Source organism: Rhinopithecus roxellana, chromosome 5 (assembly GCF_007565055.1).
Source record: "Rhinopithecus roxellana isolate Shanxi Qingling chromosome 5, ASM756505v1, whole genome shotgun sequence".
Lineage (NCBI taxonomy): Eukaryota > Metazoa > Chordata > Mammalia > Primates > Cercopithecidae > Rhinopithecus > Rhinopithecus roxellana.
Genome location: NC_044553.1, coordinates 162,859,777 through 162,882,718, shown reverse-complemented (window position 1 = coordinate 162,882,718; position 22,942 = coordinate 162,859,777). Strand labels below are relative to the sequence as shown.

At 63.4% G+C, this 22,942-nt stretch overlaps 1 protein-coding gene across 5 annotated transcripts in view; it reads right to left on the bottom strand.

Moving 5' to 3' along the window:
• Window positions 1-9,267: 9,267 nt before the first annotated feature.
• KIF26A (kinesin family member 26A) overlaps window positions 9,268-22,942 on the bottom strand; it is a 42,628-nt gene continuing 28,953 nt past the window's right edge. For 3 of the 5 annotated variants that reach the window (XM_030931744.1, XM_030931746.1, XM_030931747.1), the window contains 12 exons: window positions 22,494-22,683; window positions 18,237-18,449; window positions 17,492-17,585; window positions 16,922-17,184; window positions 16,648-16,831; window positions 16,293-16,455; window positions 15,852-16,014; window positions 12,275-15,191; window positions 11,402-11,607; window positions 11,256-11,273; window positions 10,782-10,932; window positions 9,268-10,541 (listed from right to left, as the gene is read on the bottom strand). In XM_030931744.1, the coding sequence (XP_030787604.1) occupies window positions 10,360-10,541; window positions 10,782-10,932; window positions 11,256-11,273; window positions 11,402-11,607; window positions 12,275-15,191; window positions 15,852-16,014; window positions 16,293-16,455; window positions 16,648-16,831; window positions 16,922-17,184; window positions 17,492-17,585; window positions 18,237-18,449; window positions 22,494-22,683 (4,744 nt within the window). In that variant the 3' untranslated portion in view covers window positions 9,268-10,359. The remainder of the gene's footprint in view (window positions 10,542-10,781; window positions 10,933-11,255; window positions 11,274-11,401; window positions 11,608-12,274; window positions 15,192-15,851; window positions 16,015-16,292; window positions 16,456-16,647; window positions 16,832-16,921; window positions 17,185-17,491; window positions 17,586-18,236; window positions 18,450-22,493; window positions 22,684-22,942) is intronic. The other 2 variants (XM_030931745.1, XM_010376943.2) reach the window with 1 other exon arrangement.

Sequence of the window (22,942 nt, the reverse complement as noted above, 5' to 3'; positions counted from 1 at the left end):
GGTGCTCTACTCCAGGTTCCTTCAGGGGAGAATCCAAAGCAGCACTGGGCTCTGAGCTGAAGCTTCAATCCCCAAACTCACAGATTCCCAGGTCCTCCCACCTCAGATCCTCAGACCCAGGACCCCCAGATCTCCAAACCCACAGCCCTGAACCCCCAACCCTGGAGACCGGCCTCTTCCTCCTGGCAGCAGCTCGGAGGCCTCCTCTGCCCGCAAGTGGCAGCCCTCGGTCTAGCACCTGAGCCGTGTCCAGCAGACTGGGCTTGGGTTCCCAGGCCACCCAACCTTTGCTGGGCAGATTTGCTCTTCATGCCTGTCTGTGAGAACCAAGGCAAAGCTCCTCCCCTCCCCACGGGCTTGCCAGGAAGAGCTGGAGGTGGGGGCCGGTGGGGAAGCCCCCATGCCAAGGCGCCAAGAAGATGGACATAAGCACAGGGCATTGGGTCCCATGACTCCTGAGTGCACGTGTGTGCGTGCATGCACCCATGTGTGCATGTGTATGTGTACATGTGTGTGCCCACATGCATGTGCGCCCATGTGTGCATGTGTGTGTGTGCATGTCCCTAGGTGCATGTGTGCCCGTATGTCTGCACGTGTGTCCCTGCATGCGTGTGCCCATGTGTACGTGTGCACCTGCACAAATCTGCACACACCAAGGGCTAACTCTGGCCGCCTGGCAGAGGTGTTTTATTCTCCTCTGCGTCTTATTAACAAATCGCATGGCCTGACACACGCAGCGGGGACCGAATCTCTCAGGCAGATCAGCATAACAGGAGGTAAGTAAACAAGTAAACGGTGGCCTGCACCAGCCACCTGCTCAGCCTGACCTGTGTCCTGCACCCGCCTCCAGGTCCCGCCTCAGACTAACTGAGCCAGGGCGCTCCTCCTGCAGCAATGGCTCAGAGCACTGGCCGTGCCGCCAGCCCCGTGGCACTGTGAGGCTGTAGGGGGCCTGCTACGTGCTTCTTCACCCCCTGCACTGTCCCAGGGACCCTGGCTCCCCTCACACAGCAACCAGCCCTGAGGAACTGCCCTCCCAGGCGCTCAGCCGGTCCACTGGGTAAAGCTAACGGGAGCCTTCTGGGCTGCTGAGGAGAATACAACGAACGCAGGTGCATGGGGGCCTCACTGGGGTCCCCCCGAGACAGAGTGCCTCGCCCTCTTGCTCTCCAGGCCCCTGCCAGGCCGGCTGGGCCCCATCCCTGCCCATCCCAGGGAGCTTCTCCGGCAGCCCAGGTGGTAAAAGTGGCAGAGCTGGGGTTGGAACCCAGGCAATTTCCAGTGCCGATGCTTTGCAGGCTGTCTCAGAAGCAGATGCCCTCCTGGCTCACCCACCCTCCAAGCCAGAATGGACTGATCCCTCCTGCCTTGGCAAAGAGGTGTCGCCTGCCCATGCCCCAGGAAGCCTGAGTTCCCTACGGGCAGGACCTGGGTCTCCCTCATCAGTCCCCTCTCAGCTCAGCTTGGCCCAGAGTCCAGCCCACGATGCTCGGGAAGTGCCCCCTGGACAGCTGTGTGCTGTGAAACTCCTTCCTGAAGGTGAATTCCAAGGCTCCCAGAGCAGGACTAACAGGAGGCAGACACCTGGCTGCCCTCAGCCTGGGCCAGAGCACCCCGCCCAGTGGGTGTGCATGACCGCTGGCAGGTGGGGCTCACCCAGGCTGTAGATCACACCCAGCCTGCTCTGGTTCTCAGTGAGGCTCATCCTGCCTCATAAAGATGCCAGCGAGCCCTGCGCCAGCACAGGCAGGCCCACAAATCAGCCTGGGCGCAGGATTTAGTGTCACCCCTCTGCCAGGCGGATTAGCTTTGTGGGACAGCCGCTGAGGCTGCGAGAAATACGGCCCACCGCCCCTGGGGCTAGAGAAATGGCAGAGATTTATTCCAAATCAGCCAGCTCAGACGCAGCGGACGGCTACAGGAGGGGAAATCGAGGCACAGAAAGGGGGCACCTGCCCAGGACCCGCAGCGCAGTGGCTGGCCAGGCGCCATCCCTGCGCCCCTCAAGTCCCTGGTCCCTTCCTGCCCAGCTATGCAAGGTCCTTTCAGGGTTCCAGTGTCACCAATGGCCCTGCCTGGGACTTTCCTCTGTGAGGCACATGGGCTTTCCCGAGGGCAGCAAAGCTATTTCCCGAACCTGGACCAAGTGTTTCCCCAAAGGGCTGAGACAACCAGGAGCCCACCAAGGAGAGAGGCTGCCTTCCTCCGGGTCAGCAGTGGGAGCAAATGGTGACCCTGCCGCCCCCCAGGAATGGCAAGGAAGTGGCAGCAGTCTCAGCCCTCCCCACCCTCAGGCCATCCCCGACAGGTCCAGGGGATGCTTCAGAAAGCCAGCTGAAGCCCCGGATGGCAGGTGGGGCAGACTGGCAGGTGGGGCAACTGGCTGGCACTGGCAGGGGCCTGACACCCGGGGGCAGCACGTCCATCTGACCTCACACTCCCGTGATGGTGACGACAGTGTGAAGGCAGCTATGCAGTGATGTCACCCTGTGGGTTCTCAGGAATGTCACTACCCCAGGGCCAGGCCGTGTCACAATGGTAACTAGCCCAGCATCACCCGCTCCGGCAGCCAGCAGGCACCTCCCGCATGCCATTCATCCACTCCAGCCCACCGAGTTCACCAGGGAGGCCCCAGCCTGGCACAGGGCTGCGACCCTGGACAGCACCCTCCTGGGGCATGTCCAGGGGCCTCATTTCACCTCAGACCTCCTGGGCAGAGGGTCCTGGGCTGCTCAGGGGCCTGGGCGGGGGGGTCCCCTCTTCCCAGGTACAGTTCCTCCCAGCAGGAGCTCCCATCTGCTCAGGGGACCCAGAAACACTCCCTTCCACCTGGGTGCTTGGAGACCTCGACCCCCCATCACGCCGGGGCCTCAGTCATTACAACCCCTCACTTCTGCACCTTCAGACAGGTGGAGACTCCCAGGCCTGTGGGCTCAGGGTCTGTCAAGCAGAGAGCTAAGGACCGTGCAAGGCAACTGGTGTGAAGTGTTATCCAAGGGCCGGGGCAATGGCTCATGCCTGTACTCTCAGCACTTTGGGAGGCCAAGGCAGGAGGATCACTTGAGCCCAGGAGTTCCAGACCAGCCTGGGAAACAAAATGAGACCCCTCCTCAAACTAGCCAAGCATGGTGGCACACCTGTGGTCCCAGCTACATGGGAGGCTGAGGCTGGAGGATCACTTGAACCTGGGAGCTTGAGACTGCAGTGAGCTGTGATCGCGCCACTGTACTCCAGCCTGGAAGATAGCGAGGCCCTTTCTAAAAATAAATAAATATATATATAATCACACGTCACGGTGGGGACGCGTCAGCCACGTGTGTGGCGGGTGGGAGAAGGGAAAGCACATGCCCGCAGGCCTAAGAACCAGACAGCACCAGCTCACCTCTGGGGCCTGGGGGCAACGGGTGAGTATCCAAAACCAATGCCAGGCAGCTGATAGGCTCCCAGTGGCCAGAGCTGGAACAGCTTTAGTCATGAAACTAGTAGTATTGAATGTAACCCAAAGTACAAAACAAACATCTCTAAGTCCATTCTGCCGTAAGTATTTGAATAAATTAATAAATGAGAGAGAAGAGACAAATCTCTCGTGCAGAATTCCAAGGGCTTTACGTCTCTGCCCCAGGAGGTGGAGCCTGGAAGGGGTAGTAGGCAGGAACTTGGGCAACCTGAGTTGGGGCCGCCGGCACCGCCTCGCTGCATTGCTCATGGGAGGGGGCACTGGAGCCTGCAGTCGGGCGTGGGGGCTCTGTGCGAGCCTCAGAGTTTTCTGCAAGCCCAAAAGAAGGCTTAGTTTTAAAAGATGACTCTGAAACAAACAGCGGCCCCGAAGGCCAAGGTCGGGTGCAGCTGGGTGCAGGTAGACGGGGAGGGCAGGGGGGCCCACATTTGAGACATGACACCTCCTCCTGACAAGGCGGCCAGGAGGGAGTTTAGGCGGGACCCTCTGGCTGCCCCAGGCCCAGGTGTGCAGTGAGCACCTTCGGGACCCCACTCTGCTCCCAGCTCTCCCGGAAGCCCCTGCCCTTAAATTACAAACGTCTGTGCTCACGTGTCCCCTGTGCCGGCCACAAGGACTCTGCAGAGGGAGACACTGTGGCCCTCTGCCTTGGCCTGTCTGAAGGGAGACAGACCAGGGCCTGAGCCTCCAGGTCCCAGTGACAACATGGGGACACAGGGACGTTCAAGGCTGCCACCAAATCCAGAGCTCTGAAGGGGGTTCCACCACGGCCACCTGGAGCCCCAGCAGCCTCTCTGGCCTCCTAGCTGCCTACCACCTCTACCCTCAACACTCATCCCACCTCCACCCCATCCTCCACACCCACCCCATCCCATCCCTCTACCCCACCCTCACCAATCCCCTATAATCACTCCCACCCATCCCCCCGCCCCCACCCCATCCATCTACCCCCCACCTCTACCCCTACCCCATCCCCCCATACCCACCCTCACCCCACCTCATCTCTCTACCCTCTGACCCCATCCCTACCCCAACCCCATCCCCCCACACCAACCCTCACCCCACCCCATCCATCTACCCCACCCCATCCCTCTACCCCACCCCCACCCATCCCCTACAACCACCCCCACCCCTTCCCCCCACACCCACCCTCACTCCACCCCATCCCTCTACCCCCCCACCCCATCCCTACCCCCACCCCATTCCTATCCCCATCCCCACTTCTACCCCACCCCATCCCTACCCCCACCCCATTCCTATCCCCATCCCCATTTCTACCCCACCCCATCCCTACCCCCACCCCATTCCTATCCCCATCCCCACTACACCATCCTTGTACTCCACCCCATCCCATCCTACCACCACCTCATCCCTCTACTCATACCTCCCACACCCACCCCAATCCTCTACCCCCACTCCCACCTCTACCCCATCCCTCAACCCCAAACGCACTCACCCCACACCTCTACCCCCACCCCACCCCATCCCCACCCCACACTGCCTGCCTGTCCTACAGGAAGCCGGAGCGTCTTGGCCGGCCTAGGGAATTCCTTCCCAGCCTCTTCCAGCCTCCTGGGTTTCCTGTGTGGAAACAGGCCTGGATTCCGCCTTGGTAAACACAATGTCAGGAGGGAGAAGTCACCCTGGGCTTCCTGTTTGCTGGGAGCACATCCCAGGCCCCTAACCACGTGGGGCGGGGCTCATTCCCAGGAGAGGAGTAGGCAGGTGGCCTCCACCCCAGGAATCACCCTCCCGCCAGGGCTGCAGACAGGCCCTGGGGCGTGGGGTGCAGTCACAGGACAGGGGCCTCCTTGGATTCCCAGGGAACCATGGCGTGGGTGCCCGAGACTGGTACCCTTCCGGAAAGCCCAGAGCACCGTCCATTCCATGGCAGCCGGGGGTGGCCCCAGGGAGGGGAAGCAGATGAGGACAGGTGCTGAGCCACGTTCACACACATGCCCGCACATGTGAACAGGAACCTCGGCAGAGGGGGAGACTGAGGCTCGAGACACAGGGGGACTGGCAGAGCCTCCCCTCCCAGCCCAGGACCAGGGGAAAACGTAGGCATTGTCGGGCAATGACCCCGCTGCTGTTTATTTAGGGCTCCCATCTCGGGCACTCCAGGCCGCCCTCACTCCCCCCATTCAGCTGCTGGGGCTCAGGACCCAGTGAGAACCCCGTGGAGGCTGCTGATGTGACCTCACTCCCAGTTCCCAGGGAAAAAGGGGTCGGGAAAGGGCCAGGCCTGGGCCACGTCCTGCTGGCCTCATGAGGAACCCAGGCCCGAAGGCAACAAAGGGACCAGCAGGCCAGGAGGGGCTAGCAGCTCCACTTCGGTCTAGGATGCTGCCCCATCGGCCAGGCTGGTGGGATCTCTGCTGCCACCATCCCCAGTATTGCTGCTGCTGTGCCAATGGCCCCACCCCGGCCACCGCCACCAGCCTCCCTGCCACCAACGCTCCTCTGCCAGCATTCCCACTGTCATTGCTGCCACTGTCCCCTTACCACCCTACTGTCACCATCCCATGACCATCGCCATGGGTTGCACTTGCGGTCCCTGGGACGGTGACCACAGGAGGAGGCTCGCAGGGAACCTCCGAGACCAGTGCCTGCTACTGAAGCTGCAGGCCGCTTCCCAGACGCCTGCCACGCCCAGCCAGGTAGAAGGATCCTGAGTCCAGGGATGAGGGGCCTCTGCTCTTCCGCCTCCTTCGGATCCCAGTCCTTGGAATAGGGAAACCCCCGCCGCCCTCCAGTAGGAGTGAGGCAGACAGGCTGGCAGGGCCCTGGGGAACCGCCACTCTGGGAGCAGGGCAGGCTGTGGAGTCCCAGGCCATGTAGCTCAGTTCCTGTCCCACTGGCCTGCCGAGCCCACCCAGCTCTGGCCTCCTCTCAGCCGCCTGATGGTCTCTGCCCTGGCTACCTCATCTCACAATGTGGTCTCCCGTGCTAGGGCTGGGGTGGGCAGGGCTGTCAGGGCAGGCCTGGACTTACTGGGTGAGTCAGGTGGGCACCTCACCCCATGGCAGGGGCAGGTTGGCCACATGCCAGGCCAGCCTCAGAGGCTACAAGAGACACCAGCTGGGAGGATCTTGCCAGTGCCCGGCACAGCCCAGCAAGGTCCTTTCCTGCGCCTACTCCCCTAACCCCAAACCCGCCTCAGCCCTGGCCATCCACCGTCAGCAGCTGCCTGGCTCCCCCTAGGCCGCCACTTCTCCCAGCCTGAGCTGACCCTGACCCTCCCCTGTAAGCCCCTCCCATCCTGCCCCTGCACACTCCAAATCTGCCACCCTCCAGGAACACTTGCTGGAGGCTCAAGCAGCCCTTGCCCTCTCAGGGCCTCAGTTTCCCCAAAGGTTCCAGAAGCAGGAGGTGGAGGCTCCCTGCAGGCTGCGTCGGTGCCACTGCCTTAGCTTCGGCTTTAGTCAAAGAGCTGGGTCCTGGGCGGCTGCCGCTTTCCCATCCATAAAATGGGTGACTCCTACTTGGGCCGCTCCCCAGCCAGCTTTCCAGCCCCTAATGACAGGGCTGAGGGCTTTGATGTCCCAGATGAAAGGCCGCCCCAGCTCCTGGGGTGGCCCCAGGACAGTGGATTCCACGTCCAGTAAAACAGGCACCGCCCTCTGAGAGCCAGGCCTGAACTGTGGGAAATGGGCCCGGCCTGACCTGCCCAAACGCCACCATCCCCGAGGCCCCAGCCAGGCCAGCCCAGCAGGCAGGGAGGACCAGGGTCCAGGCAGGGAGACTCCCCAGCAAGAGGCAGGCTCTGGACCCCTCCAATGACAGAGACTGGGAGGGGGCAGTGGTGCGCTCTATGAAAGAAAGGAACCCACCCAGACACACCTCAGCATCCACCCATCCCCTGCAGGTGTGCAGGTGCAGCGCAAGAAGGCAGCAAGAGCCCAGCACCCCGCAGTGGTCTGGGCTCCAGGGCAGCTCCCCAGCCTCCCTCCTGGGTCCAGCATCACCCTGGTCCCTGAGGATGAGGTACCCTGACCCACCCAGTCCCAGTGACCCCAGCACTGTCCTGGATCCCATGGACGGAGTGCCTGGCCAGTGCCTCTGTGCAGGTCAGGGGTCACAGCCAGCTGCACCGGGTTTGCAGGACATGGGGTGGGTGGGCTTCTCAGGCTCTCCTGAGAGCAGGGTCCTGAGAGGATCACCCCTCCCCACCCCAAGCTCCATGACACCCTGCCCCGACCCGACCCCTTTGCCAAGGTTTCCAAACCCAGCACAGAGCCGGCATGCGTGGCCCTTGGCTTGTCGGGAACAACCCTGCCCTCCACATTAGTCTGAGTTTCTACTGGGATGCAGCGCTGGCCTCAAACAAAAGCGGAGCTGGGGCTGGAGAATCAGGGGCCCCAGCGGCCTCCCGGGCCGGCCTGCAACCCCAATCCCAGAAAGGGCCACCTGCGATGGACACTAGGGGCCTGGGTGTGGATGACCCTGTGGCCTGACCTGGGGGGCCCTGTGGCCACATGAAGGACTGGCTCTGTGTGGGACCACAGCGCAAGGCCGGCGGGAGACTCTCTCCAGACAGCCAGAGCTGTCCTGGACCTGCTTCCTCCACAGCCAGAGCCTCTTTAAGGGGGTGCCATCATTCATGTATTCATTCATTCCTTCTTCAGCCAGTGTCTCCCCAGCCCTGTGCCCAGGATCGGGGAAGGTGATGACTCAGACCCCATCAGGCACCAAGAGCCCCATCAAGGCAGGGAGAGAGGCAGAAACCACACAAGGTGTGACGTACCATGGCAGAGAGGCCTAGGGCAGCCACCAAGGAGGGACCCCATGATCTCCCGCCTGGAGCCAGGGAAGGGCACCTAGCCGGGGACATGGGGAGTCTCTAAGGGAGAGAGTGGCTGCACAGCCAGCTACTGGGCAGGGGATCACAGCACAGGAGATGGTGAGGCCTCATGGCCAGGACCTCACGTTGAACGTGGAGTGGGGCAGCTGGAGGCCAGTACAAAGCCGTAGAAAGGGGCAGGTGCCCAGACACAACCTTCGCAGGCCAGGCAGGCGGGAGATACTGGCATGGGGACAGAGTAACAGGCTTAAGGAAGCTAACTGGTTCAGCTGGGGGCCTACCAAATGCAAAGCAGACAGGACTCCAAAGAGGCCAGAAGGCAACCAGAGCAACAGCTAAGGTGGCCCCAGAGGACATATGTACAGGTCAGGTGAGGCCATGAGCTCAGAGCAATCAAAGGGCTGGGGATCCCCAGAGGGTCTGGGGCCTCTGACCGTGGGAAAACCCAGCAAACTAGGGCCAAGACAGACCCAGGCCTGAGTCTTCCAGGGAAGAGCCTCCATCCAGGCTGCTCCGGGAGGGGCCTCCTGTGGTTCAGGGGTCCTGAGCCCATGAGCAAAGGCAGGCAGGGGGCAGAGGACGGCAATAACACTCTGGGAGGGAAATGCTGCGATCACTCCTGCCTCAACTTCCCCATATAGCATAACCCAGAGAGAAGGGAGCCAGGGCCCGCTTACACAAGGCTGTTTCCCACCAGCCCAGCCCCCAAGCCTGGCTCCCTTCCCCAGCCTCGGGACCCTAAGATCTGGGCAGAGCCAACAAGAAAGCGGATCAGAGAGGAAGCTTGAATCCCAGCTCTGTCATGTTCCCCCTTCTCTGAAGGGCCCTCATGGCATCGTGGGCCCCACAGGGGCTGCATCGTGGGCCCTGGCACAGCACCCAAAGCCCTGGGTCCCCGTGGATGTATCCTTCCCACACTTACTGCCCCTCACCCGGGAACCCTCAGAGGGCAGCACACCAGGGCATGAGGGGTCTGCCGACACCCAACGAACTCAGCAGCCGTGGGAACCACCGATGCATCTTTAATTCACAAATAAAAGCTGTAGCAAGATGTCATCTACACATTTGTACAAAGGTTCAGACGTCCTGTACTATGCACGATCCTCAGAAAGTATGAGCCTGTCGTGCAGGGACGTCGCAAACGCTGGCAGGATCACCCCTCGTCTGCATTCGGCAAGAAGCGCCTCCCAAGGCCCCCCACCCTGCTCAGGGTGCCCCCCACAGGGAGCAGGCCTCCCACAGCTGGAGACAGCCTGGCCCCCAGGACACCTTCCCTAGAAAACCATAAAAACATAGATCATTTGTCTTCAAATTCCCACAGCAAATTCCGCATTTGAGGAAAATGATATAAAAATATGAACCTAACAGAACCTTTACAAAACCCTATCCCCCATCTCTGTTGTCGGTCGTGGTGGTCTGTTTTGTTTTTTGCTTGTGGTTTTGGTAAAAATTCCTGCCGTGGAAGAGGCAACCTGTGCCTGGGGCTCAGCCCTTGTTAGCTGCCCTCGGGACAGAGCAGGTTCTCGGGAAGGGAGGGGACTCGAGGTCAGCCGTCCCTGCCCGAGAGACCCCGGGATGGATCTGCGTTGAGAACCCCACACAGATCCCCCACAATCCGGGCTCTGCCGAGAGGAAACCATTGTAAAAGAAAAGTCATCCTGAATCCTGAAAGACCCCTGGGGTACGCAGGTAAGTCCCGCTCCACAAAAACTGCTTGGCTGCAAAGAAGGCAAGACGGACGCAAACACAACCGGCGCCAGCCCCGGGCCGGACAGGCGCAGCGGGGCCGGGCTGAACACAACTTCTGCTGGTGTCTCAAGTCTGTAGCACCAAATGCAAAAGGGAGAAAAGTCCAAATCAAGGTCAAAGGCACTTGCGTTGCTGTTGGGTGGTGACGGTCTTCTGGTCACTCTGGCACCCTCGCTCTGTCCATCGCGTGGCCGGCCCTCCCTCCCTCACACTCCGTCTCCTCTCCGACACTCCCGTCCTGCACAGAATCCCTCCGCATCCTCCTCCCGCAGCCCCCACCACATCCTCGCTCCGTCCCACGTCCCGTCCTCCAGCCCCCTGCACGCCCCATCCTGTCTGGTGCCCAGCTTCAGACGTCCACCTCCTGCGTCCCCGGGACGGCAGCACTGGCTGCAACGCTGATGTCGAAGCAGGTGACCATCATGACGTGCGCCTTGCACAGGTTCACGCACTGCTCCAGGGCTGCTGTGGCTCGCTCCAGGGCCGCCAGGTACTCGGCCGACTCGGGCTCCAGCTCCGGGTCCACCTCAACTGGGAAGGGGAGGAGAGGGGAGGGGCACCTGTGTCAGGCCCGAGGCTGGGGGCAGCCACCTGGCCCCCAGAGGCCCCAGGAAAGGCATCTTGGCCCGGCCGACCCTGCCTTCCAGCCTTCCCACCACGAGGTACGGGAGAGCAGGTACAGGAGAGCAACGGGGCTCAGGGAGGGAAGGGGAGGGCAGGAGTCAGGGCACATGGTGGGCCAGGCTGGGTCCGTGGGCAGGCGGGACTCACACTGCTCCAGCCAGCGGCCAGGCTCCAGCATCAGCCGGCCCTGGGTCTCCGCCAGCTCCTCGCACAAGTGCTCATGCTTGGCCTGCACCTCCCGTAGCCGCTGCTGCCTGCGCTCCACCAGCCGCAGCCTTGTACTGACACACGCCAGACCCTGGGAGGCAGGCCGGGCGGGGGGCTCAGGCATGGGACCCTCTCCCCAGAGACCCCCAGCAGCCCTGCCGTGGCCCCCACCTCCCTTCACCTGCCAGGCCTTGGCAGGCACAGTGGGGCTCCAAGGGCGGGCAGGGGGCGGACCTGGGGCAGCCCACCCATGCCTGTCTGGGTCCTGGCACCGCTCTAGGACCACCCTCCCCACGACTGGGGAGAATTCCAGCAGATAGGAGCAGTGGCCTCAGGACCCCCCAGCCACCCACCCACTGCCCAAGGAAAGTGTCAGAGCTGCCACAGGCTTGGGCTGGGCAGAGCCGCTCTTACCTTCGTGTCCTGGGAGGGCTGTGGACAGAAAGTGAGGTCAGGGGCTGCCCAGCCGCAGCCCCAGAGGCCTGATGAGCCCATCAGATGGCTCACTCTGCCATCTGTGGCCAGGCCTCCCCACCAGGGCTCACAGACCCCAGCCCTACCTGAGTGGGGGCATCCCTCGGGGTGGGGCGGGGCCGCTGAAGGCGCTCCACGTCGTCGATCTCGTACACCTTGATCTCGAACGGCTCCTTCAGGGAGCCGGCCAGGGGCGGGGGCAGGTCCACCCACTGCCCAGGGAGGCTGGGCTTACGGCCCAGGGCAGAGGAGTCGGGCAGTGGGGCGGGAATGAGGCGCCGCCGCTGCAGACCTGGAACAGAGAGGTGGGCACAGGGTGAGCAGAGGCGGGGCCCAATCCAGGCACAGACCCTGAGGGGACGCTGAGGAGCTAGCCTAAGTCTTGACCGGGAGACCTTAGGGGTTCAGTCCAGGAATCCTCAGCCTGGTGCTCTGCCCAGGGCAGGGAGGGAGCCGACCCCAAGCCAGGCCCACAGCTCTCGAGAGTGCCCCCACTTTCCCTGCCATGATCTGAGCAGTTCTGTCCCTTGGGGCAGCCCTGGTGGGGCCCTCCCAGGCAGCTGGACACTCGCCAGCAAGGCCCAGGACCCGAACCAAGTCCAGTGCCCCAGCCTGGCGACCCGTGCAGGGCTGCCCCTGTGCTCGCCCTGACACAGACTAGAATTGACCTCTGGGGCAGGGTGGGGCCACAAAAGGGCAAGTACAGGGTGTTTATAAACTGCAGAGGGCTGTGCACGTCCACACACAGAAAGCCCCAGGCAAGTCTGTAAACTGTTCAGGGCTGTGTGTGTCTGGGACCTTGAAGGCTGTGCCCATCTGTCCAGTTATCTCCTGGCCCTGTAAACTGTAGAGGGCCGTGCACATCTACACACAGAAAGCTCTGCAAACTGTGGAGCGCTGTGCACAGCTACACACAGAAAGCCCGTCAATTGTAGAGGGCTGTGCACCTCCGCACCTACCTGTGGCCCTCTTCTTGGGGGACTTGAGGCTGCGGGTGCGGGCACCTGGGGAGGCAGCCCCACTCTCGCTCATGGAGTCAGGGGCAGAGGAGGCGCTGCCAGTGGCCTCACTGTCACGCCGCAGACTCTCATAGCCGCTGCTGCCACCACTGTGGTGGAAAAGGGCGGTGCGGCCCATGGCGGGCGGCAGCTCTCCACTCAGCACGCTGCTGTTGTCGCTGCCATGGCCGCTGCTGTAGCGCTGGGGCCGCCGCGGGGCGGTCACCTTGCTGTAGGGTGAGGGCAGGGCCGGGCCTGGGGGTGGCCGCTCCTCCCCAACATTCACACCGCTGTCATGGCCGCTGTCCGAGTCCGCTGAGCCCCAAGAGAAGCCACCTCGGCCCGGGGCTCCACTGGCCGACAGCTCATGGACGCGGCTGTGAGCAGCCCGGAGCGCCTGCTTGGTGCCCATGATGGTACCCCGGCCGGCCTTGGCCCCAACACTGGGCCCGGCCCGTGGGGCTGCTCTGGGACCAGCCACAGGGCCGCCAGGGCTCCTGCCCGGCACAGAACCCGCCGACAGCTTCACCGAAGGCCCCAGAGCCCGCGACCCGCCAGCCACTAGGCTACGGCCCTTGCCTCCACCTGCAGGGGGCTTGGGGGCCCCCACAGCCTTGGCTGCGCCGCTCCTACAGGCAGGAGCTGGACCGTGTGTGGGGCTGGATGGTGGCACACCCAGCTTGGGTACGGCTCGGGGAGGCCGCCCAGGGGCTTCCCGGCCCTTGCTGCTGCTGTGCGCCAGGCCTTCGTACCGCTCCAGAGACGCGTGGCCGGCAAGACGATGTGCCGCTTCTACCTTGCTGGCCCGGGCCTTCAGGCTGGACGTGGCCCTGGGGACAGAGTGGTCAGCCCGGGTGCCGGGCCTAGGCTCCTCCTCCCCTCGAAGGACGGCGGCAGCCCCGGCACGCGCCAGGTTCACGGCATGGGGAGGCACCAAGGCCGGGCTGCTCCTGTGCTCCAGGCTGGACTTTCTCATGGGTGGGGCCGGGGGGGCCGCCCCACTGGGCCTCGGGAGGAAGCCCCCCTTGGGAGCCAGACTCTTCTTGCTGGTGGGGGAGGCCTTCAGGCTGCCCGAGCAGGCCACCACCTCTGCCAGAGCATCCCCCCAGGACGCAGCTGGCACTGTCACACCCAGCGTGGTGGCACCCCTTCGCAGTGGTGGGATCCGAGCCACAGCCTCTGGCCTGCGGGCTGCCCTGGCTGCCACCTCACACCCGTCCACCACTCTCTGGGGACAGGCTAGCATCGCCTGGGCCTCAGGCAGCCGGGGGGAGCCAAGTGTGGGGCTGGGGGCCCTGCCGGCAAAAGCTGCCTGGACATCACACTCCCCTGTCCGGAGCAGCCACGGGTCCTCAAAGAGGCCTCCACAGCCAGGTGGGCTCTGGCCCGGGTGAGTGCAGCCCACACGGGTGGTGGCAGAGGCAGTCCTCGGTTTCCGGGGGAGGCTGGAGTGGATGGTCTGTGCTGCGGATGCCCCCCGCAAGGGCCCGGCCTGGGGCTCCCTGCCGGGTCGGGATGGGGCCACTTCAGCCACTTCCCCAGGGCACGGACCCCAGGTTGGCCCAGGACTGTCAGGTCTGTCTGGCTCCAGGAACCCAGAGCTGCCATCCCCCAAGGAACCATCTAGAGCAGGGGGGCCCCCAGGGTCAAGCCCTGCCAGCGCATCAGGGCTGAAGGGGGGCTGCGGCGTGGGGCCACGGCTGTCGGCGGTACAGATGCTAACCTCGCTGAGCCAGGAGCTGATGGAGGAGCCGTGACTGCTGCTGGCCCAGGCCGCCCCCTCCAGGGGCCCCCCTTCAGGGGCCTGAGAGGTGTAGGCGTCAAACTCATCGTTGATGCTGCTAATGATGCTAACGGGCCGGGATCCCGAGGCCAGGGCCCGCAGGGAGCAGTCGCTGTCGAAGCTAGCCAGGCTGGTGGGCCGCCCAGCTCCGGCAAGCCCCCCCAGGGACAGCTCCTCCACCACCGTGAACACCAGCTCGTCCTCGCCGTTGAGCTCCACAGGCCGCTGCAGGGTCACTGTGGTGGTTAGCAGGCCCCGCTCCGGACAGCAACTGCCAGCAGCCAGGCGGGGGCAGATGGCCCCAGGAATCATTGGGGACCCAGCCACCTGCCCACTCATTCCCACGGGAGGGGTCCGTGCCACTCCATCAGTGCCCTCTCCCCCAGGCTCCTCTGGGGTTCTGCAGGCTTCCAGCAACTGAGGGGGTGGGGGAGCCGGGCTGGGCAATGGCCTCCTGCCTCCACTCACTGCAGCCTTTTCCGGGACCACCAGCTGGGGCCGAGTGCTGCCGTCCTCTCTCTGGTCACCCCAGACAGTGGCCTTGCAGGGCTCAGGGGCACCCTGGTGGGTGTCTGGGCCAGAGCTGCCTCGAGGGGTGCTGGCAGCCATCGGGGTGCCCACGGCCTTCCTGGGGCACGCAGCCTCCGGTGGCGAGGGCTTCCGGCCCCCACGGGCAGGGCTGGCCTGAGCTCCATCGGTGCCACCTGGACCTCCTGAGGGACCCTCACTGCCGTCCATGCATTCCAGCCGCTCCTGCAGCTCCGCGAAGGTGCTGCAGCGGAAGTGGTCTGCATCTCGGGGGCCCTTGGAGGGCCGGTGGCGGCTCAGGGCAGGGATGATGGGCACGAAGTCAGGCGGACCTTCATTGTCGGTGAGCTCCCGGTCTGACAGCGCTGCCCCACCAGGCCCCACATAGATGACCGTGTCACAGGACTGCTCGCTGCTGGAGGAGTAATCGGGGTCACCAGGCAGGCAGGGTGGCATGCGGTCGGGGTCCAGGGCCACAGTGCGTGGATGGAAGGGCCGCAGGTGCGGGGGCCGACGGGCCCGGCCTTCCTCGCAGGAGCTCTCCCCACCAGAGGAGCTGGAGGCATACTGGGGAAAGAAAAGTGGAGCTGGTGAGCCCAGTCTCCCCTGCACCCACTCATCCCATCCCAACCCCGCTTCCCCGACCCTCCCCAGAGCACAGGGCCAATGCTGTGGTCACCGTGATGAAAACCACAGCAGCCACCACCGACCATGTCCCGCCAAACACTGGGAGCGGTACTGAGTCTCAGGGGAAGAACCTAAGTGACCATTCTTAGCAACTTTACAAAGAAAACGGTGTTACCCCACACCGGGAGGGAACGGGAAGCTCAAAAGACAAGCGTGCGTGCCCAGGCCAGTGGCCAGGACTCACACCAAGGGCCATGTAACCACCCTCTAGCCCCAGAGATGGGTCCCTAAGAAGTCCCTGTGGAGTTGGTGCGGCTCTCCTGAGCACCCCAGGGCCTGTGCAGGGGCAGCAGGCTGGAGTGAGGCCACCACAAGCCACATACAGCAAGCCCCAAGGCATCCAGGGATCTCAGGCTGGGCTCCTCACCCCCAGGGAGGGCCACATGGGCACAGTCTCATAACACCAGAACACACAGGACATGTACCCAGGCTCCAGGCCACCTGCTGCCCCCCCTCACCCCAATCAGGCCAGCAGAGGCCTGCAGTGGACACAGGAGCCGGGAGGGCCCCCGGATGAGGTGGGCAGGAGGTGGGGAGCACCTTGGCCTTCTTCCTGCGCAGGCGGTGGATGCGGGCGGCAAGCTGCACGGTGCTGAGCGTCTCCGCATGCTGGGCTGGCGCATCTGACACGTGGGCGATCATGGTGGTGCGGCAGCCAGCGGTGGCCAGGGACTCACGCAGCAGCATGGTGAGCCTGTGGTCCCTGGGGGTCGAGGTGGTTCAGACACCAAGGGCTTGGGAAGGGAGCTTAGGGAAAGGCTGGCCAAGGGCAGCCCTGGGATGAGTCTCGTTCCCACCCAGCTCCGGCACCAGCACAGCGTGGTGCCCCAGGCAGCCCACGGGCAGTGAGGCCTGTCAGGTGGTGGAGGAGCAAAGCCCTGAGGAGCTGGGGACCACAGCAGCACCGGACACACCAGACACAGATTTACCAGGTCACCAAGCGGCCACCCTGGTGGGCACCTGCCCAGGCCCCACACTCACCGGTACGGCACATGCTTGGCTCCATTGACCAACGCCAAGATGACGCTGCCCAGGGCCGACAGGGACAGACACAGGGGACCCCCAGCAGCCTCCCCGGCCCTGCCAGATGCCGCCTCACAGCTGCCCAGGTCAATGAGGTGCAGGCGGCTGCGGCCTCCGGACACTGGAACCACAAGATGAGCAAATGATGGTGTAGCCAGGGGCCCCCACACCCTGCTCCACAGCCCCACCCCAGGCCCAAGCAGGGGACAACCCCAGGGACATCCCCAGGGGCCACTGGATGATGGGCCCCTGTGCCTGGGTCTCCGCAGACACACATCCCACAGGGGTCTGAGAGTGCGGGCGTGGCACCTACTTCCTCCCCGGCCGCACTTCTCCATTCGGTACTGGTAGACGTGCAGCGTGAACAACATGTGGGAGCTGCGTCGGGCATCTTCGCTGCAGCCCGCTCGGCTGGTGCTGCGGGCTGCCAGGGCCGCATCTAGGTAGAAGGCCGCCTTCTCAGCCGTGGGTGCCCGCAGCTCGCTCTGGTTCTGGAGCTGCAGGAAACGCAGAGGCTGCAGTGTCTTCAGCAGCTCAGGGCTGAGCACAACCCCCCTCCCCCAAGGTGGGACAGTAGGCAGGCGCACCTGCGCCCCACACACGGGGTCCTCCCGCAGGTACACTCCCGGAGACTGGGTGTCCTGGAGGCTGCCAGGGGCCACCTCGGCCAGCAGGTCCCGCAGGCTCTGGTCACGCCCGCACACCTCCACAGCTGAGACCCGGACGGAGAAGCGGGTGCCCGTCCTCTCCCTGCGCTCCTCGATGAGCCTGAAGAGCCAGGAGATGGCGCAGGGCACGATGCCCAGGCTCTGCGGCGAGCTGTCCTTCCCAATCATGGTGTACGACTTGCCTGGGGGCCACGCGGGCGTCAGGCCCCACCACACACCATGCAAGGAGCCTTTATGGCTCCTGGGGTCCCTGGGGTCAACCAGGGGCACTGAGATCTTAGGGGCCTCTTTGGATCCATCCTAAGCCCTCTACCTTTCAGTTCTGCAGGGGTTCAGCTTCCTCTCCACAAGCCCCTCACCCCATATGCCCACCACTGCCCATGTGTAGAACCAGCCTCCTTTCCCACCAGAAGCTGCCAACAACCACCATAATGAGGATGGGAGGGGGTGGTCAGCAGGACCCACCCAGGGTGGGGCAAGGGCGCTTACCCAGGCTCATGTGGCCAAAGGAAAAAATGCAGCCATCAGCCCCACTGACCACCGACTGGAGCACGTCGGCCACGGTCCCCGAGCAGACTTCGGCCTGGGGGGGCACAGAGAATCAGGCAGGTGCCAGGGCCCAGGGGCTGTGGCCCCTTCCTTCTGCCACATCTGTGGGCCTGAGGCCGGTCTGTCCTGGCACATGCAGGCAGTCAGCCCACAAGGAGATGGGGCTGCACACCTGGGACCAAGGACAGATCCCATGTGCACACGGAAAGCACAGAACACACAAGAACAGGCCCCAGGACACACGCAGGAGGGACTGGCCAGACACGTGCAGACACACACCCGAAAAGCACAGAAGTCCAGCTGCCGAGGGCGGACCACCACGCGTAGAGAGATGCACACGCGGCCACACGGTCCACCGCTCAGCATGAGCAGGGAGCACCGGGCGCCCCCAGAGCCCAGAGCCCAACAGCTGCTCAGAAAACTTCCCCAGAGGGCGGGCTCCGGAAAACCAGGCCTTTCCCTGTGGACTTGGCCCAGAGCCTCAGCAGGGGCGGGTGGAGACACCCAAGGATGCCGGCCAGGTCGATGAGGGAGGTAAGCTGGCAGGCGCCGCAGACAGCGGGCCCCCCTTGCTCACTCTTCCTCTGCACCCTGCACGGAAAAGCGGGCGCAGATCTAACCCATGTGCTGAGCCAGCAGCCCAGCTCCGGGCCCCCAGGAGGACGCCCAGTCCGCCTGCCCGTACCTGCTCGGAGTCCTGGGGGAAGACGGCATCGAAGGCAAACATCTTGGGAACTGCAGCAGTGGCGGCTCGCCGGGGGCCTGCACTGCCTGGGGGACCGGCGGTGGGATCATAGAGGATCACCTGCTTCTTCCGAGGGTCCACCTTCAGGAAGGACATGGCCTCGGCCGAGCGCTGGGCCCCCTGTGCGGGCCAGATCCGAAGCATAACCTTCACCTGGGGCAGAGGCGGGCGGCACCTGAGAAGCTGCCTCCGCCCAGCTGGCCACTAATTACAGGGCAGGAGGGGCCCAGCTCAGGAGGGGACAGCGGGCCAGGCCTCACACTGACACCCCCACGGCAGGAATGTGGACACCGCGCCCCTGCTCCAGGCGAGAGCAGATCCCATGTGAGGTCAGCAGAGCAGAGAGAAGGTGAGGGCCAGGGAGAGGCAAGGCCAGTGCACAGCCTGTCAGCACCCAATGTGCGGCACAGAGAATGAGGGGGCGGCAGGCTCCGGGCGCCTCCATGAAAAGACAGACGGATGCTCAGGTCCTGCAGAGCAGCTCAGTCCAGGAAAGGGCAGGAGGGAGGAGCACAGCTCCCTGGCCCAGCCCTTGCAGGCTGCTCCCCAGGCTAAGGTGGAGCACTTGGAAGATAAGGGGTGAGAGCCACAGAGGGGTGAGAGCCACAGAGGGGTGAGAGCCACAGAAGGCTGGTGCTGTCAGGGGAGCCATCCAGGGGCATGGCTGCCTCCGACCTGGGCCAGCTGAGGGAACTGAACCCTGGCACCCTGTGGCCTGCCGCACTAGGGTCAGCAGAAAGCAGGGGGAAGCCCATTCACATGCAAACGGGGAGGGGCAAAACAAGAAGGATCCCATCCAAGGGAAGATGCCAATTCTGACGCCTCAGTCGCACCGGCCCCACTGCAGGCTTGGGGAGACTGAGGCCTGGGGGGGCAGACTGAGGGTGGGGCTGGGCTTCCAGCCTGACCTCCCGAGCTGGCAGGGAACCAGGCAGCCCTGGTGCTGGGCAGAAGCAATGGTGTCTCCAAAGCACACACACACAGATCCCAAACTGGGCCCCACACAAGCACCGGAAGATCCTGACACCAACCCCAGCACCCTGAGAGGGGACAGATGCCAGGGAGGGGCAGGACCCAGGATGCCGGAGCCCAGAGCAATCACTGCAAACACTCCAAAACCCATGCACAGGAGGGACACCCCACACAGGTGGATCTGGTGTCTCGATGCCAGGAGGCAGCGGCTCTGACCCAGCAGCACAGGCTGCGCACACGAGGGCCACCCTGAACCAGGGCTCCAACGCAGGGCCGGAGACAGGCCCCATTTCCTGCTGGAGGACACCACAGTCCACTCTGCACTGATCTCTCTGATTTCTCCACTACAGCCTAAATCAAATTACCCGAGACGCATTTCAGAGCCAATATTTTTCACGGATTTAATTGTAAGTGACACATACATAACGCCGGCAAAATTGGTTTACCGTGGGTAGTTCGCACCAGGCGCCATCTACTCCCCCTGGGCACGGGGCACATTGATATGCAAGCCGCTGGAGTCGGGAGTGCCCGCTCTCTGGGGAGCGGCGTGAAGAAACACTTTTCTATTGTACTACTCAGAACCTGGGCTCCATTAGGCGAGAATCGATTCTTTTATTCCCCTGACAACGTGAACAAAACTATTTCATTTCCAGACGCCGCCGCAAAGCAGACGAAAACGTGCACTTCCCGGTAATTTTTGGCAATTTTTTTTCCAGCGTGAACTCCTCACCACTTCAGGAGCCAAATGGGTTCTGCAGATTTGGGAGAATTCCTAGCGGGAAGGAGTGGCGTGGAGAGGCCCAAGGTTTGGCTCTCAACATCTGCCAGCCGCCCTTTCCACCAGCGGCATTAATCCCAGAACCAGCTCACAACCAGGAGGGAGGAGAGGGTGCCGGCCTCCCCAAGGAGGGGATGGAGCAGCCCACAGTGGGGGCACCGGCCATCCAGCCTGCCCCACACTGCCCTGGTCCCAGCGCAGGCCATTGTCTGCCGAGAGAGAACCCTGTCATTACTTCGGGGAAATGACAGTGTCTTTGCAGGAGAAGGCACAGCAAGTCTCTCCCCTAAATGTTCAGATATTACAAAGCCCTACTGAATAGCTGCCTGGTAGGAAAAAAAACACATTTTGCATTAAAAAAGGGCTTCTAGCTCTGGAGAGGTAGCCCAGGCAGCGAGGGGGAGGGGCGCTGCTCAGCACCCACCCAGACAAGGATGTCTTTTTTAATACCACAATGTGATGAATTATCTTAAGTAGCACATTAATGTCAGAAATTGAACGTAATCTAACTTCTTTTCTGTGACAATATTAAACGCCTTTCAGGCGGCATTTCTGACTATGTGACATTAGTGCTAATAACACCCGGGAAGCTGGGGGGTGTGGAGGGTGGAGGGGCTGGAAGGCTGGTGACCCAGGGCTCCTTGTTGCTGGGGAAGCACTGAGTGCTCTGGGGCAGGGTGGGGGTGTGACTACCATGGAGAGAAGGGAGAAGCCCCGCCAAGGCTGCCCCCAGGAGGAAGTGGGGCAGAAGCTGTCCCCTAAGAAATGCGGGGCCCTGGGAAAAGTGCTGCAGACTCCTGAAGGAGCTGCTGACTCCTCTGCCCCCCACCCCAACCGGATGGCACAAACAGGCTGAGTGCCAGGCCCAGGCCAGAGCCAGGGCCCCAATCCCAGGCTGGGTGGGGAACTTGGATGCTGCCTGCCCACCACCGCCCACACCTGACCTCGGCGTCCTCCCCAGCTCTCAGCACAGCTCTGCAGCCCACACAGCCAAGGCAGCGGCAGCCTGGCCCACAGTACCCACCTGCCCTGTCTCAAGGCAACTAACTGTTAAGGGTGGGGAAGACCCAGGGTCAGGACTGGGTCAGGCCAGGACTGGCCTGGAGAGACTGGGGGGCTCAAGTCACTGAAATTAGTATTCCGGGGGCTGCAAGTACAATCCTCACTACATCACTGGGCGGGCAGGGGGCAGAGCCCCGCGACAGCTGCACCACTGAGGGTGGGGCCAGACACACAGTCATTTAAAGCCCTTCCCCACAGCCAGCATGTTCAGAACCCTCCCACTAGCCTGCCACCTCCCGAGCTCTAACAAAACCCCAAGGTGTGGAGGCCCCTGCAGGACACAGAGCTGTGAAGGTCAAGGAGGCTTTCACCAGGACCGCGGGGGCGGGGGGTGCTCCTGGCACCCTAGACCCAGTGCAGTTAGGGCAGTGGGAGGGGCCTGTGGCAGCCCCAGACCCAGGGACAGGGGCCTTCTGTCAGGGGGTCTCCAACGTGGGCACAGCGTCCCCTCCAGACCCTGTCCCTGGGGAGCTGAACCCCTGGGAATCGTGGTCCAACTGAGTCCAGAAAGGCACGGAGCCTGATGGCCCATGTGGGGCACAGAGCCTCCAAGACCTCCTCTGCGCCTGGAGGCGCCAGACAGTGCTTTCGGGGTGCTGGGCGGGAGGGGGCTGGCTGCACAGCAGGCAGAGGGGCGGGAAAAAGCCACAGGGGGCACACACAGAGCTGTGTGACTGGCTTCCCACCCTCTATGGGCACGGAGAGCCTGCCTCACTCCATGGGCCCATGAACCAGGCACTGCCAGCTCCCAGCAGAAGGCAGGGCCACCATCCGGCCAGGGGCAGATATTTCTCCAAGACTTGGAGGGCACAACCAGCAAGCCACAGGCCCCAGGCTCAGAGCTCCAGGGGCAGCCAGGAGCCAGCCTGTCCTATCACTGATGGAGACCCTGTGCCCTCCACAGGCTGCAGCCTTCCCATCTGGGGCGCGGCACCAGAATCAACCTATCACACATCCCCCTTTCCCACAGCAGGGGCCCGCCTGCACACGGTGACTCTGGAGAGCAGAGAGTCCCCTCCTGCCCCCAGCCCCCTCAGGGCCGCATCTCAGTGGAGCCTTCGCAAGGGGCTTCCCTGAATCAAACCCAATCCTTAGTCCCTGGGAGCCCCGTGACCTGGCTGTCCCACCCTACGATGAACCTAGCACGTGCTCCTGGGACCCCTAGGACACGCCACTCCCCGCCCATCCCCTCAGTCCCAGCCCAGTACAGGCTCCCAGGCTCCCCGCTGCCACCTGGACCTCAGTCTCCCCATGGCACCCCACTGACCACTCTTATCCAACCCAGAGAAGGAAGTAGCAGCCCCTCCACTCCAACACCCCTCCTGCATCTTCTCAGACGCCCCTGGCCTCCCCACTCAGGGCCCTGAACTTGGGGCTGCGTCTACCTTCCCAATGCTGCCAGGGTTGTCCTTGGTCTTGGAGGCAGCCCTGAGCAGGCAGGGGGGCGCCGGGGGCGGCCACAGCTGCAGGACCCCGCTGAAGTCGGTGGGGTAAGTGGAGGCGCCGCGGGTGGCTGGAGGTGGTGGTGGGTGGGGCTTCTTCCGCTTGGAGGCCAAGCTGAGCTTCTGCACAGCCCTGGGGAGGAGAGGCAGAAGCAGATCAGTGGTGGGTGACAGCAGGTGTTCCTGTCACCTGCCTGCGAGTCACCAGGCGGTCCCACCCTGGGACCTCATCAGCCACCATTCCAGGAAACACAGCCCAAAATGCGGCTGGGAGGCCTGCACTTCATTTCTGCAACTGGATGGTTCAGGCTGGGGCCTCCATGGCGTCCCTGCCCCAGGGGCTCTGCCCAGCATTCGGACCAAGCTTGTGACAGGGTCCAGACCCACACAGG